This window comes from Callorhinus ursinus, unplaced genomic scaffold (assembly GCF_003265705.2).
Source record: "Callorhinus ursinus isolate GAN/ISIS: 27379988/994484 unplaced genomic scaffold, GSC_fseal_2.0 scaffold48, whole genome shotgun sequence".
NCBI lineage: Eukaryota > Metazoa > Chordata > Mammalia > Carnivora > Otariidae > Callorhinus > Callorhinus ursinus.
Window position 1 is genome coordinate 4,488,543 of NW_027397110.1, and position 12,835 is coordinate 4,501,377.

General features: G+C 62.4%; 1 protein-coding gene across 6 annotated transcripts in view; it reads right to left on the reverse strand.

Moving 5' to 3' along the window:
• PRR5 (proline rich 5) overlaps nt 1-12,835 on the reverse strand; it is a 50,989-nt gene that overhangs the window by 5,731 nt on the left and 32,423 nt on the right. For 5 of the 6 annotated variants that reach the window (XR_012375301.1, XM_073882650.1, XM_025881730.2 and 2 more), the window contains 5 exons: nt 12,021-12,101; nt 6,916-6,964; nt 5,732-5,789; nt 982-1,073; nt 409-549 (listed from right to left, as the gene is read on the reverse strand). Coding sequence is in view for 5 of the 6 variants with exons in the window: in XM_073882650.1 (XP_073738751.1) it covers nt 409-549; nt 982-1,073; nt 5,732-5,789; nt 6,916-6,964; nt 12,021-12,101 (421 nt within the window). In the remaining variant the exon portion in view is untranslated. Of the gene's footprint in view, nt 1-408; nt 550-981; nt 1,074-5,731; nt 5,790-6,915; nt 6,965-12,020; nt 12,102-12,835 lie in introns of those variants that run through there. The other variant, XM_073882649.1, reaches the window with a different exon arrangement.

A 12,835-nucleotide genomic window follows, 5' to 3' on the forward strand; every position in this document is an offset into this window, starting at 1 on the left:
GCTGTCTTGGGCAGGCCACTCATCCCCAGCTTGCGGCTGCCCCCTTCCCAAAGCTGCTCTGGCCGGTAAGAGCCATCCGCACCAGAAACATCTGGAACCATTGCGGGGGGGGGGGGGTGACCAACAGCCCCTGCCCACGAGGGACAACTCTGGGCCCCTTCACACTCCTGGGCTCCCCACGGGATGAGGCTGAGGCCCACTTCTCGTTAAATCCCATCTTCCCCCAACACCTTCTGGGCTTGTTCTGCTTCCCTCTCTCCTTCCGGGTTTCTCCTGAGAGTCTCTCCATCGACAAGTCACATGGAACCAGATCCTCGCCTCAGGCTCTGCCTCTGGGGAGCCCAGCCTTGTGACCGGGGATGCTTCTGCCACAGGAGGGCGCAGTGGCCCCCTCGGGGCCCCACGCACCTGCAGCACCAGCAGCATCTGCACGATGGCAGGGGGCACGCGGGCGTGGGTGCGGGCCAGCGCATCCTCCAGCTTCACGCTCAGGGTGATGGCGTTCCGGAAGTGCAGCAGGGCCAGCTGGCGCACGGACGGCTCCTTGCCCTGCAGACACAGAAGGCCGCGCCCCGCCCCGCTGCCGTCACGCGAAACCCCCGCTTCCCTCCACATCAGACGATCTGGGACCAGATCCCGGGTATATGGCCTCACACACAGACCATCGGGACCCCTTCCGCCCCGTCCTCCTCCCTGGATGACCCCTGTCCCAAGGAGAGGCCCCAGTCAGCTTCCTCAGGCAAGGAAAGGGTTACTGTCACAAACCGAGCCGTGTGTGCTGGGCAGGGCCTACTATGTGCTGCCCAGGGCTATTTATAGGGCCTGTAGGAGGGAACTGTCCTTAGTTCCAAATTGTGGGTGGGAAAGCAGTTCTGAGAGGTCCGGGACGTGCCTATCCCCAGGCCGGGGGCAGCATGCAGCAAGGCTGGGACGGGCGGTCGCCTGGGCCCCAGGGGTCCCACGGCTGCAGGGGCCGTTCACCTGCACCGGGTAGAAAATGGCCTGCAGCGTGGGCAGCACGTCACTGAAGAAAAAGTCCCACGTCTCCGCCAGTGAGTCCAGCAGCTTCTGTCCTGTGGGCACAGACAGCCATCACTGCTCACCAGCCCCCAGGCCGGAGTCCTCTCTTCCGTCTGCAGGAAGACACGGGAGCTGAGGGCTGGGCTCCGGGCCCTGGAGGCGCCCCCCTGACCCCAGGTTGACAGCACGCAGCACTTAGCAGCTCTGTGGTCGGGGGTCCATGGTGTAGTCTCCCTGTGCCTCCGCTTCGCCACTAATAAAACAGGACAGTGCGAGGGCCGACCTCCCAGGGCTGCGGGGCTGAAACGAGCGGAGACGGGGTCCAGGGCAGAGGACGAGCTCGTAAGCACTGGCTGCTGGTTCCCACTCCTTCATCCCACACCAGACCCGCACAGGAACGCCCCCCGTGCCTGAGGGCAGTTGCCGCACACGCCCGTCTCCTCCAATTCCCGTGGTGACAGCCCCCCCGCCACCAGCAGGCGGGGAATCTGTCCACCCCTGTAGGCGTTTGCAGAGCACCTTCACTGGGCACCGGGGACCCCGTGGAGCCTCCAAGATCCCCAGGGAAGCAGGACCCTGAATGGCAACTATAAGCACAGTCATCGTCCCATTGAAGGGGTGACCTCAGTGGGCAGACCAAGAAACAGAGCCTCTGAGAGGTTCAGGTCCTTTTCCTCCAGGGCCCTGGTCCCCGCCACCCTGGGCTGCCTGGGGTGGGATCTGGGGAGCCAGGGAGGCCACGTCCAAGAACAGCATGTCCCAGGTAGGGAAGGGAAGCAGAAAAAGCGGAGAGGATCAGGCCGGGAGGGCTTCCTGGAGGAGGCGCTCCCCAAGCTGATTTAGGACGCTGGGTTCGCCAGGTTGATGGGACATCCTCAGTGCGGAATCCACACAAGTAGATGTGTGAAAAGCAGCCATTTGGTCAAGCTCTGGGTTATTTCTGCCAGCCCTGCAGAAGGAGCATGCCATCCTCAGGGTGGGCAGCCCCTGAGGGATGAGGACAGATGAGGTGTCCCCGAGCCGGGTCGGGGCTCCCCCAGGAAATGCAAAGTGCTGAACCTTCAGCCCTTCTGCCTGGAATGAAAGCTGCTGTGTCTGGGATAAGCAGGCCCCAGGACGTGTCGCCCAAGGCCTCTGCTGCTCGGTGGGACCCCCCACCTGGAAGTCAGACTAAGGACTGGTGGAGAAAACCTGGGTGTGCTCGGGGTCTCTGGGTGAGGAGGGTGAAGTGCCACATGCTGGCCGGCGTCCCAGACTATACTGCCCGGGTGAGACTGCCTCGAGGTTTCCATGGGAACCAGGGAGCCGGACAAAGGCCTTCACCTCTTCTTACTTCCATGGGCTCTGGGCCCCACACTTTCCCTGCCCATTAAGGCCCAAGTCTGTGTAGGTTCGGGGGCTCTGGGAGGGGAGCCTGCTGGGGGCGTCCCCAGGAAGCCCATCCAGCCCAGCGGGTGGCCAGGGTGCTGTGGCCTCTGAGCGTGGCCAATCGGCCGGCACTGGGGCTCTCTGCCCGGCAGCCAGCTCCCGACCCTCCCTGGGGGCCCACACCTAGCTCTGCAGAACCCAGGATGGGTGGGTGCCGCCGCCCGCGGGGCTCGGCCTGTACAAAGGTCGCTTCAGGTCCCCACCGTCCCCGGTAAGAAGAAAGGCGGCTCAGTTCCCTGGGCTGGCCGTGGGGTGGCTCTGGGCACGGGCCAGGCAGGCGTCCGCAGGCTGCTCTCCAGCCCACGGGGCGGAAATGCTGTGGAAAGCAGATGTTGTAAAACACTGCCTCGAGGCCCCATCTGAACTGCACGCTGACCGAGAGGCCAGGAAGCACGGCCGCGCCCACCGGCCAAGTTCTCTGCTGGGGCCCGTGGTCTGGGGCTGCAGGCGAGGTGGGTGGCAGGGCTGTCGGAGGTGACAGTGTCAGGACCCCCGGGGAGTCCGGCAACCAGAGCCTCAGTGTGATCCTCCGTAAGATGGGTGTGAACACCCTCGTGCGCACGGGGCGGAAGGTTGCCACGTAGCAAGTGCTCACGAAGTGTCGGCTGGGGGCATGGCCACCGGCGGAAGCTCAGCAGAACCCAGGTTCTCCCCTGGTGGGCGGGTCCGTCTTCCTCTTTCAGTCCTGCTGAGGGCCCGGGAGACTGGAGCGCACCAGGCTGATCTTGGCTCGGGTCTCAACCCCGTGATGACCACAGGGCAGTGGAAAAGGCCACAGCAGGAGCTCCGAGGAGGAGAGCTAGCCAGGAGGACGGCCTGGTGGAGTCAGGCCCACGGGCCAGTGTGTCAAGGCCACTGGGGAGTTTGGCCGGATGGCCTGTAACAGCCTGGGATTCCTGCTGGACAAGAGAGGGCTGAGCCCAGGGCCTGGAGCCTGCAGGAGCCCCTGAGCTCCTCCCTGGAGTCCTCGGGTCTCTGGCCGCTGAGGAGTCATCCTGGCGGCAGCCGGAGCCCACTCCTGTAAGCCAGGCCTGGAGACCACGGAACCACAGCCTTAGGCGTGGTCCGGGAGGGAGACTCCATGTCAAGGCTGTCCCTCCAGGCCTCCTGTTTCCAGGAATCGCTGTGCTTGGGAGCTGATGTCCAAGGCCTGGCTGGAGGCTGGAGGCTGCAGGGAGGGACGGGCGGCAAGGTCCTGGGGCTGGCCTACATGAGGCCACCCACTACCCTCCAGCAGAGGCACAGGTGAGGACGTGGCTGGCCACAGGGAGCAGTCTCAAGGAAGAGCTGCCCTGGGAGCCAAACCGGGGCAGGAGGTGGATGGGAAGGCTCCAAAGGCCACCCCTCAGGGTGTGGCATCAGCGACTGTCCCCCCAGCATGGACTGAAGGGGGCCGAACGGGGCCGAACGTCTTCCCGGACAGACCACATTCTGAGGCCTGACTCAAGGACCACTGCTTCCATGGAGTCCTCCCTGACTGCCAAGATGGAACTAACCCTTCCTTCCCCGGGGCTTCCTTTCACCCTGACGTTCATCACCCTGAATTGTCACTGTCTGGTCCACGTCTGTGTCCCCAACTGGACTGTCAGCCCCTGCTAGGCAGGGCTGGATCTCCTCCATCTCCAGGCCCCCCGAGGCTAGCTGGGGCCTGACCCAGAGTGAGCACACGGGTGGAGCCCATCCAACCCCATGGTTCTAAGATTGGGACACTGAGGCTGAGGTCTGTGGCTGGATGGGAACTGGAGGCCAGGGCCCATGGCCCCCAGACTGGGGCTCCGTGCCTGTCCCCGAGGCCTGGGGAGGATGGACGGGGCTGGCACTCCCCACTGGGTGGCCTGGCGGACACGGCCGCTGCAGGCAGGGCTCGACTAAGCTGCACAAAGCTGCTCTTCTCTGAAGCTCCCAGCTCCCCTGGGCTGGAGCCGGTGGGAGGCAGAGGCACTGTTGGAATGTGCCGAGTAAGGAGAGGGGCGTGGGAGGGCATCTCCGCCAGGTGCCAGATCCTCACCGCCCTGACTGCTGGACTCCGTTGCCGCCTCCTCCAGGAAGTCAGCCTCGACCCCTGGCAGTCTGTGCCTCTCCCTCCCCTTGACTGTGCTTCTGGTGGCCCTTCCCAGGCTCCTGCCTCAGAGCTTCCCCCCCGACAGAAGCGGGAGACACAGAAAGAGCAGGGGACACGCAGCTGAGTTCATCCAGAGCACACTAGGCCACTGGCCTCAGTGTCCTCTTCTGGGAAATGGGCTAACACCCCTTCTCTGTAGGATCAGAGGAAGGATCCAAGGAAGAACCGAAGCGGCAGTGGAACCAGGCTGCCACACAGGGTCGTGTGGCCCTGGTGCCTCAGTTTCCCTGTATGTGCAGTGGCTGCAGTGATGTCTCTTGTGCAGGGTTGCTGGGAGAGCCCTGAGTTAGGAGCCGGAGAACACTCAGGACGGTCTAGCAGAGAGTAAGCAAGTGCCCAGGGCCTGGTGCATAGGAGACGCTCAACCAATGTTCACAGAGCCAGAACTCAGCACAGGGCCTGGCACAAAGCAGGCCTTAGCAAAGGCACTGTGGTTTGAGCTGGGCCCTCCCGTAATTTGAGCTTTCTCTCTGCCGATTCACTCCTACAAGGAGACAACATTTCGGCTGCTGCTCCCTGGCGCTGGAACTTGTGGGCCTCCGGAAGGGCCAAGGGCGTGGGCGCTGGGGCCAGGCTGGCCCGGGCTCGAACGCACCCCCACCCTCTACTCACAGTGTGGCTGCAGACAAATCGCCTGCCATCATTACGCTGCTCCCAGCTACGAAATGGGCACAGGGACCTGAAGGCCTCATGGGTGGGTAGGAGCATTAAAAGAGAAAACCCGTCTAGGAGGTCCAGCACCAGGCTCAGGCCCCAAACTCCTTCCAGCCAGGGGGCAGTCCCTGGCTCCCACCTCCTCCTTCAGGAACATCAGGGCAACAATAGGTCCTCAAAGGTCCTGTCCGGGGTTCTCCCAAGATGCTGAGATGGGGTGCCCTGGCACGAGAAGGCCCCAGGAGCAGTGAGGGGAAGCAGGGCCTTTTCCCTGATTTCTCAGCCCTCTCGGGCCCCAGCAAGCTGCAGGGTGGGGGTGGGGGAGCAGATGCTCTCCCGACTAAGGTCCCTTCCTGGGGTAAGATCTTGGCCTTGCTGCCCCTGCCGCCCTCCCACCCGGAGCCCTGGGGACACAGGCAAGGCTGGGAGGGCCACACGTCCCAGCAGGGACACCGGCATGCGGCGCGTCCCCACACTCGGTCCCAGCTGCGGGGTCGCCACACTCACCCTCATAGAAGCGGATCTTGTCCCGCAGGATCACCATGCCTTTCGTCAGCAGCTGGTTCTGAAAAGCACACACAGGCAAGCCGTTACTGCTGCGGGGGGTGCCCGGGCCGGCAAGGCCCCCGGGAGTCCCTCCCAAGCCGGCAGCCGAGGCCCGGGGCAGGGGCTCTTACCCATGCCCCCCTCCACCCCCCAGCCTGTTCCCGGTAGAGCTTGAACCTCAGCTCGCCCTGGGAGGAGAGCGACGGCCCCTCGGAGACAAGCCGAGTAGGGCAGGTGGCCACCTTCGCAGTCCCCGATGGAGGAAGGCCTTTCAAGCAAGAGGGGCCCCCTGCCTCAAGTCCTGGCGTGTGAACCTTGACGCCCCAAGCGCGGGGGTCATGCTGTCACGCTGCCCCAGGCGTCTGGGCTGAGAATGACACCTGGTGGTCTCAGCACCGCCACCAGCAGCCAAAAGGTAGAAACGTCCCAGCGTCCCCCACGGGTGGACAGACACAGCGGGTGTCTCTGGACAGTGGAATTTCACATGGCTGCAAAAAAGGAGCGAAGTGCGGACTGACCCAGGAATTAGCGGTGTCAGGACACTGAAGGCCCCCGAACCATGCACTTTAAACCGTGCATGTGAGTTCCGCCAACCCCGACCCCGCGTGAGGGGAGGCTGCTCCGCCGGCCAGGTGGGCCCTTGCTCGAAGCCCAGCCCCGCTGCTGCTCCCCACCCTTCCTTCCTGGCCGTGTGCCCCGGGCCTGTGGTTCCGTGTGTGCGTGGACTCTTCAGGCTTGCTGGCCCGAGGAGGTGTGACAAATGCAAAGTAAGGCACAGAGCGGCCTCTCAATGCTGACGCCAGGCCAACGGCGTCACCGTGTGGCTCAGGGCACTGGGGTCGTGCAGTGATGTACACGTGGACGTCCGGGAGCCCACCCTGTATTCCAGGAGGTGAACGGCCCTGAACAAAGCCAGCCCTGCGTCCTGCCACGTGCCGGGGTTCGCAGAGCGCGAAGACTTCACCCGCATCGTTATCATTAACCTGCACAACGGCCACGCTGGCTAGACGGGGAAACTGAGTCATGGTGGTGTGGCAGTCCTTGGAACCTAGTGCTCCGTGTACCCATGGAGAGTAGGTGACCCCTGTCCTTTCTGGCCAGCTCAGAAAGCAACCCCAGCCCGCTCAAGAGCACAGACCACCCACCTGCAGGTACTCGGTGAAGAAGGACCCCAGCTCTGTCTTCAGCAGCTGCCTGTGGGTGGGAGGAGACAGGACAGTGAGGGACAGCAGGGCTCAGAGACCACGCGGTGCTGACGGGGGGGGGGGGTCACCGGTGCAGCTGGGAGGCCGACCCGCTCAGCCCGGGGCGAAGGGTGGGCACACCCCCGTCAGCCCCGTCCCAGCAGGGGGCCGGGGGCAGGGAGGGGGCGGGGTGGGCCTCGGGCCCCCGTCCTGTTCAGCTGTGGCTCTGTAGGCCCCCACCACCATTTCACACAAGCAGAAGTGGAAGGCTCCCCACAGCGAGAGTGAGGGCCACAGGCATCTGTCACGTTCTCAGGGAGACACCGGCAGTGCTGGGCCTCTAACCCTCTGCTCCCCGCCCCGCCACCCCACCCCAAGCAGGGAGCACGGCTCCCGAGGGCATCTTCACGGCCCTCCTGTACTCCGTCAACCGAGCAGCAGGTGCTCATTCTGGCTCCCTTCTACAAGCGAGGCAAGGAAGGCTCAGAGAGGTCCAGTGACTTGTCCAAGGCCACACAGGACACAGCAAGTCAGGGTCTGAACCCCGTCCTTTGTACTCAGGTTGACAGCTCTTTGCACCGCACACCTCTGGGGGCCGAGAGAAGGGTGGGCATCCTGGTCCAGACCGGAGACACTTGGGCACTGTCAACGTTCGGCCCAACACTCGACCTCCCCCGCTCTCATCTCGGTCAGCCTTGGAGCTGTTGTGTGTGTGTGTGGGTGCGCGCGTGCATGCGTGCACACTCGGGGAGCACTGACCTCACCACCCCCATACCCGCGAAGAGGGTGCCCTGGTCCTCAAAGGCCTTTTAAGGGTGGCTACGCTCTACCTTCCTGGTGCTGAAAGCGGGCATCCCAGGACCGGCTGTCCCCACGGGGGATGGGGGCCTGGGGGCGAAGTGAAGCAGAGAGAGGGCAGGCGGGTTGTGTGAGGTGACCAGCACCCCAGGAGCTGAGCGGCAGGCATCCCTGGAACCCGGGGCTTCGGGCAGGATCTGGAAGGTGCAGAGAAGATGGAGCGGGGAGATGAAGAGGGCCACGTTTCCTGAGCAGCTCTCAGGGGCCACGGCCACGCCAGGCCAGTCACAGACTTGAGGCTCACGACAGCCTGACAGGTGGTCCTGGTGTCCCTGGATGGGATGAGTGAGGACCTTCGGCTGTCTGGTGGCAGCCCCGACCGGGGCCCTGTCCCCAACCCCTGGCCGGCAGCTTCTCTTAGCACAGGACCAATCCCACGTCACCACCCGACGCCATCCCCGTGTAACTGTGAGGTTAACGGGGGCGACACTCACCAGGCTGAGCTCCACCTGGGACAGCGAGGGGGTGTGAAGCCAGCGGCCCCCTGTGGTCAGCCCCCTGCCACAGTCCCTCCACCTTCTCCCAATCATCTGCGCCTCCAAGGACCAAACATGACCTCAGCTCCTGTGTGACCCCATGTCCAAGCTCAGTGTCTATCTCAAGGTCACCACACGCATGACACAAGGCGCCACTCTGGGCAAGGCCAGAGAGCAAAAGGCAAGGAGGGAGGGTCTTCTCTTAGGCCAGGGCTGAGTCTGGGTGAGTCCCCTCAGCCCGTGAGGGGCCAGAGAGCCAGCCCCAACGCCGCCAGTCCACTGTGTGACGCTGGGCAAGTCCCCTCCCCTGCCTGAGCTCCAGCACCCTCATCTGGGGTCTGAGACATGCCAGAAGGTGGAGGAGGAGGGTCTGGGGTGTCAAGTGAGACCATGGCTTACACTTGGTATATACAGCAGGTGCTCAGTAAAGCCCTCCTCACCTTCTCCCTGGCCCGTCGTCAGTGACAGTGAGTATGAACATGAATGAATGAATGAATGAATGAATGAATGAATGAATGAATGAATGACTGTCTCCTTCAGGGCCTAGCAGACCCTCTGCCCCATTGCTGGCTGCCCGGGGTCTCCCCTTACCTCCTAACATTTCCTCTTAACTCACTACATGAGCCCCTGAGCAAGGGCGAGGGGCATGGCCAGACAAGCATCCCCCAATTTGTGCTGTGCCCACCGGCTCTCCCAGCTGCCGATGAGAGGAACCATGCTCATTCCACAGATGTGGAGACTGAGGCCCTGGGGGGCGAGTGGTGAGGTCCCTGTGGGGCCTGCTGGTTAGCTTACTCCCATATCCTCAGTGGAGCCTCCAGGCCAGCCTATGCACCCCGGGACACCACCTGGGGAAGGCACTGCAAGGGGAACAGCCCGGGTGTCATCTGAGGGGAGAAGGACAGCCACAGAAAGGGGGTGGGGGGGCAGAGACCGAGGCCAGGGCCACCCTCTCCAGATGGGCCTGCTGGCTCCTGGGCGCTACAGGGCCAGTGGGACATCGGGCTGGAGCTGGGGCACGGCCCGATAATCTGCATCCCAGCCAGAGCCCAGGAGGCAGGAGAAGGGGCCTCTCAGGAGCAGAGCAGGTGGCCGAGCTCCTGCCCATAAGCTTCCAGATGATTCTCCTGGCCCGAGGCAGACACCCTGGCAGCAGCTGCAGGGTCAAGACAGGCCCGAGAACACAGAGCAGCCTGGACCACTGGGCACGGGGCAAGAGGCCTTTCACAGCTGAGCACAACTAGGGCATCCTGGGGCCTGATTCTGTTTAAGAAGGTGGGGTGCATGAGGAGTCCTTCAGGGGCAATGACATCTGAAACGGGGTAAAGAGGTGTCCTCTGCAACCCAGAGTGACTTAGTCTCTATCTGGGAAAACTACTATGCCAAGTGTGTCTGTTTGGGGGCCTTAGGAGAAGGTGGTCGAGAGAGAGAGAGGCGAGACCAGCAGCCCGGACGTCATCAAAATCAAACCTTCGTGCTTCGGAGAACACTGCCGGAAACGCCAAGAGACAACCCACGGATGGTAGAGCAGCTGTGCAAATCAGAACCTGGTAAGGGTCTAGATCCAGAATATATGAAGAACTCCCGCGACTCAACAAGGAAGAGGTAAGTCATCCCATTTAAAAATGGGCCAAGTAGACATTTCCCCGAAGATGATATACAGATGGCCAATGAGCCCGTGAAAAGATGTTCCTGTCATAGTCATCAGGGAACTGCAAACCCCAACCACGAGACGGCACTCACACCCACAGTGCTGTCAGATACAAAACCCCAAGAGTAGCAAGTGCCAGTAAGAAGCTGGCGGAACTGGCCGCTCAGACGCAGCTAGTGGGAAGGGAGGCTGGGGCAGCTGCTGTGCACACCCCACGTGTGGCCCCAGGAGAAACCACACATACACACGTCCGCACAAAGCCCTGCACCGCACGTTCAGGGCCGTACGCGTTACAGCCCCGGGGGGGGGGCGGCGGCCCAGACGTCTAGCAGCAGGTGAACGGATACACGGGATGTGGTTTCCCTAGCGTGGAATATTACTTGGCCACGAGAAGGAATGAAGTGAGGGCACAGGCTCCAAAGCAGATGGCCCTTGAAGGTGTCACGGATGCAGCCGGACACCGAAGGCCACGGGCATGTCGGCTGATGACATGTACGAGAAACGTCCAGAAGAGGCAAATCATACAGAGACAGACACCTGATTGGCATCTGTCAAGGGCTGGGGGAGGAGGGATGGGGAGTGACTGTTAATGGGGACGGGCTTTTATGGGGGGGGGCGGGAGTGGGTGACAATGTTCCGGAATCAGATAGTGGTGAAGACTGCACAACTCTGTGATTATGCCAAAAACCACCGAACCCGTATGTTTGAAGACTGGATTGTATGTCCTTGTATACACATATGTATATAAAAATGGGAAAGAAAGGGTGACGGCCAGACATCAGGATCCTGTGACTACTCACCTCCCTGGACTTAGCCTTGCCTGAGCCCAGCCGAGGAGCACCCCCAACCGCCCGTCTCACCAGCCGGCCCCGAGAACCGAGGGGAACATTAGAGTGACAGCGCCATCAATGGCTCCTGTCACCGGGCTCTCTCGTGGGATCAAGGCTAATCCAGTGATGGATTCACGCATAATTATGGGTATCACGCGTAATTAAAGTCACTCGATTTAATGTGGCCAAGTGATAGAGAAGAGGGGGCGGGGGCCGGGCAGGGGGCTGTCCCGAGGGACCCACAAGGCCTGGGGTCAGGAACCCAAGTCCCAGCTCCACTGACCAGCCCTGTGAGCACACGCAGCATGTGACCTCTGCCTCAGTTCCTTAATCTGTAAAATGGGAGCCCGAGAAAAGCAAGGCCCCCTGGGCGGGTGACACGCAGGGGGCCCAGGAGAGGCAACGAGCTCCTGCTCCGTGACTTCAGCTGCCCCTCCCCCTCCCTGGGCCTCAGTCTACCTGTCGGTAAGGCCCCTCTCAGCTCTGCCGCACTGGGCTGGGGGGCCCTGCAGGAAAATGATCCCTGTCTCCATCACCTTGTTTCACCCTGAGCTGATGAGCGAGGCTGCCTACTTTTCCCAGATACTGACACAGGGACAGGGTAGCATGGGCCAGGGCGGGAAGGCAACAGCACACAGGTAGGAAATGCCTTCTTGAGGCAGCTGTGTGACCCCGGGCAAGTGTCTTGACCTCTCTGAGCTCCAGCCCCCTCCACTGCAAAGCAGGACTAACGGGCTGGCCCTGCAGATTCCCTCCGAATGACAGATGGCACCCGGCTCACAGTGGCAGCTTGGAGGGGCTGGTCTGTCCTGGGCTCCCTCACCAGTGCTCACTGCTTGGCCATCCACAGGAAATGAGGGGCGTTCGGCCGGGCTGTAACTGCCTTTCCGGGAACGACACTCCCGTCATTAGGCAGGTGGGTCCTTCCTCTTTAACGGAATAATATCCTTCATGATGTTCCACACCAGCGGGGAATGTGGGCGTTATCTCAAGCCCCTGTCCAAGTCCTACCCTGCTTCCCCCGAGGAGAAAGTGCTCAGGATGGGTGGGGGTGAAGGCCCACCAGGCCCGAGAGCCACATGACCAGGGCCCGCAGTCAAGGTCCACGCGTGGCCCTGTGGTCACTGCCCGCTGCGGCTGTAAGGGCGGCACCTCAGGTGCGGCTGGGGGAGCAGGGCCTGGCTGTACCTCCGCCCTGACACAGCCTTCCCTGCCAGTCTCGGGCCCAGGACAGGACGCGTGGCCACTCACCGGACGCCCTCGTTGAGGCTGAAGAGTTCCTGGTCAGGCAGCCCCTTGCGCTGGAAGACAGCGATGACCCCGTTGTGGATGCTGCAGGCGGGAGAAAGAAGAGTGTCGTCGAGGCCCCGCCACCCCTCTCTGGAGCAGCCCACCCTGCTCGGCTGGAGGAACAGAAGTGGGCCTGGTCAGGGGCGCCCGGGCGGCTCAGTCGTTAAGCGTCTGCCTTCGGCTCAGGTCACGGTCCCGGGGTCCTGGGACCGAGCCCCGCGTCGGGCTCCCTGCTCAGTGGGAAGCCTGCCTCTCCCTCTCCCCAACTTGTGTTCCCTCTCTCGCTGTGTTTCTCTCTGTCAAATAAATAAATAAAATCTTAAAAAAAAAAAAAAAGAAGGGGGCCTGGTCAGAAGCAGGTGCCCGTCTTTTCTCTTATAAGCAGGGGTTGGCTGTCCTCATGAACCCTGTCCACACCAGAGCCTCAGTTCCCATCTTGACCCCAAGATCCTGCACCCCTAGCCCCAGCCTCCCCCAAGCCTGAGTCACCTCTCCAGGACGTCTTCTGCGGCCTGCACACACTCTGCTCCCCTTCCCTTGTTCCTGAACCCTCTTTCCCCAAGGATACCTTTGATCACCTGTCGCACCCTGTAACATATCCCAACCCGACACCTACCGGGGGCTTCCAGGTGCCCCTGAGCCAGCCCCTCCTGACCCCTGGTGTCCCTGAGCACTGAATGCTTGTGTTACGGGCCCCACTGGGGAAGCGGCCTCCAGCCACAGGGCTTTTGCATGTGCCCTTTCTGCTGGTTGGTCCTCTCCTACTACTTCCACTA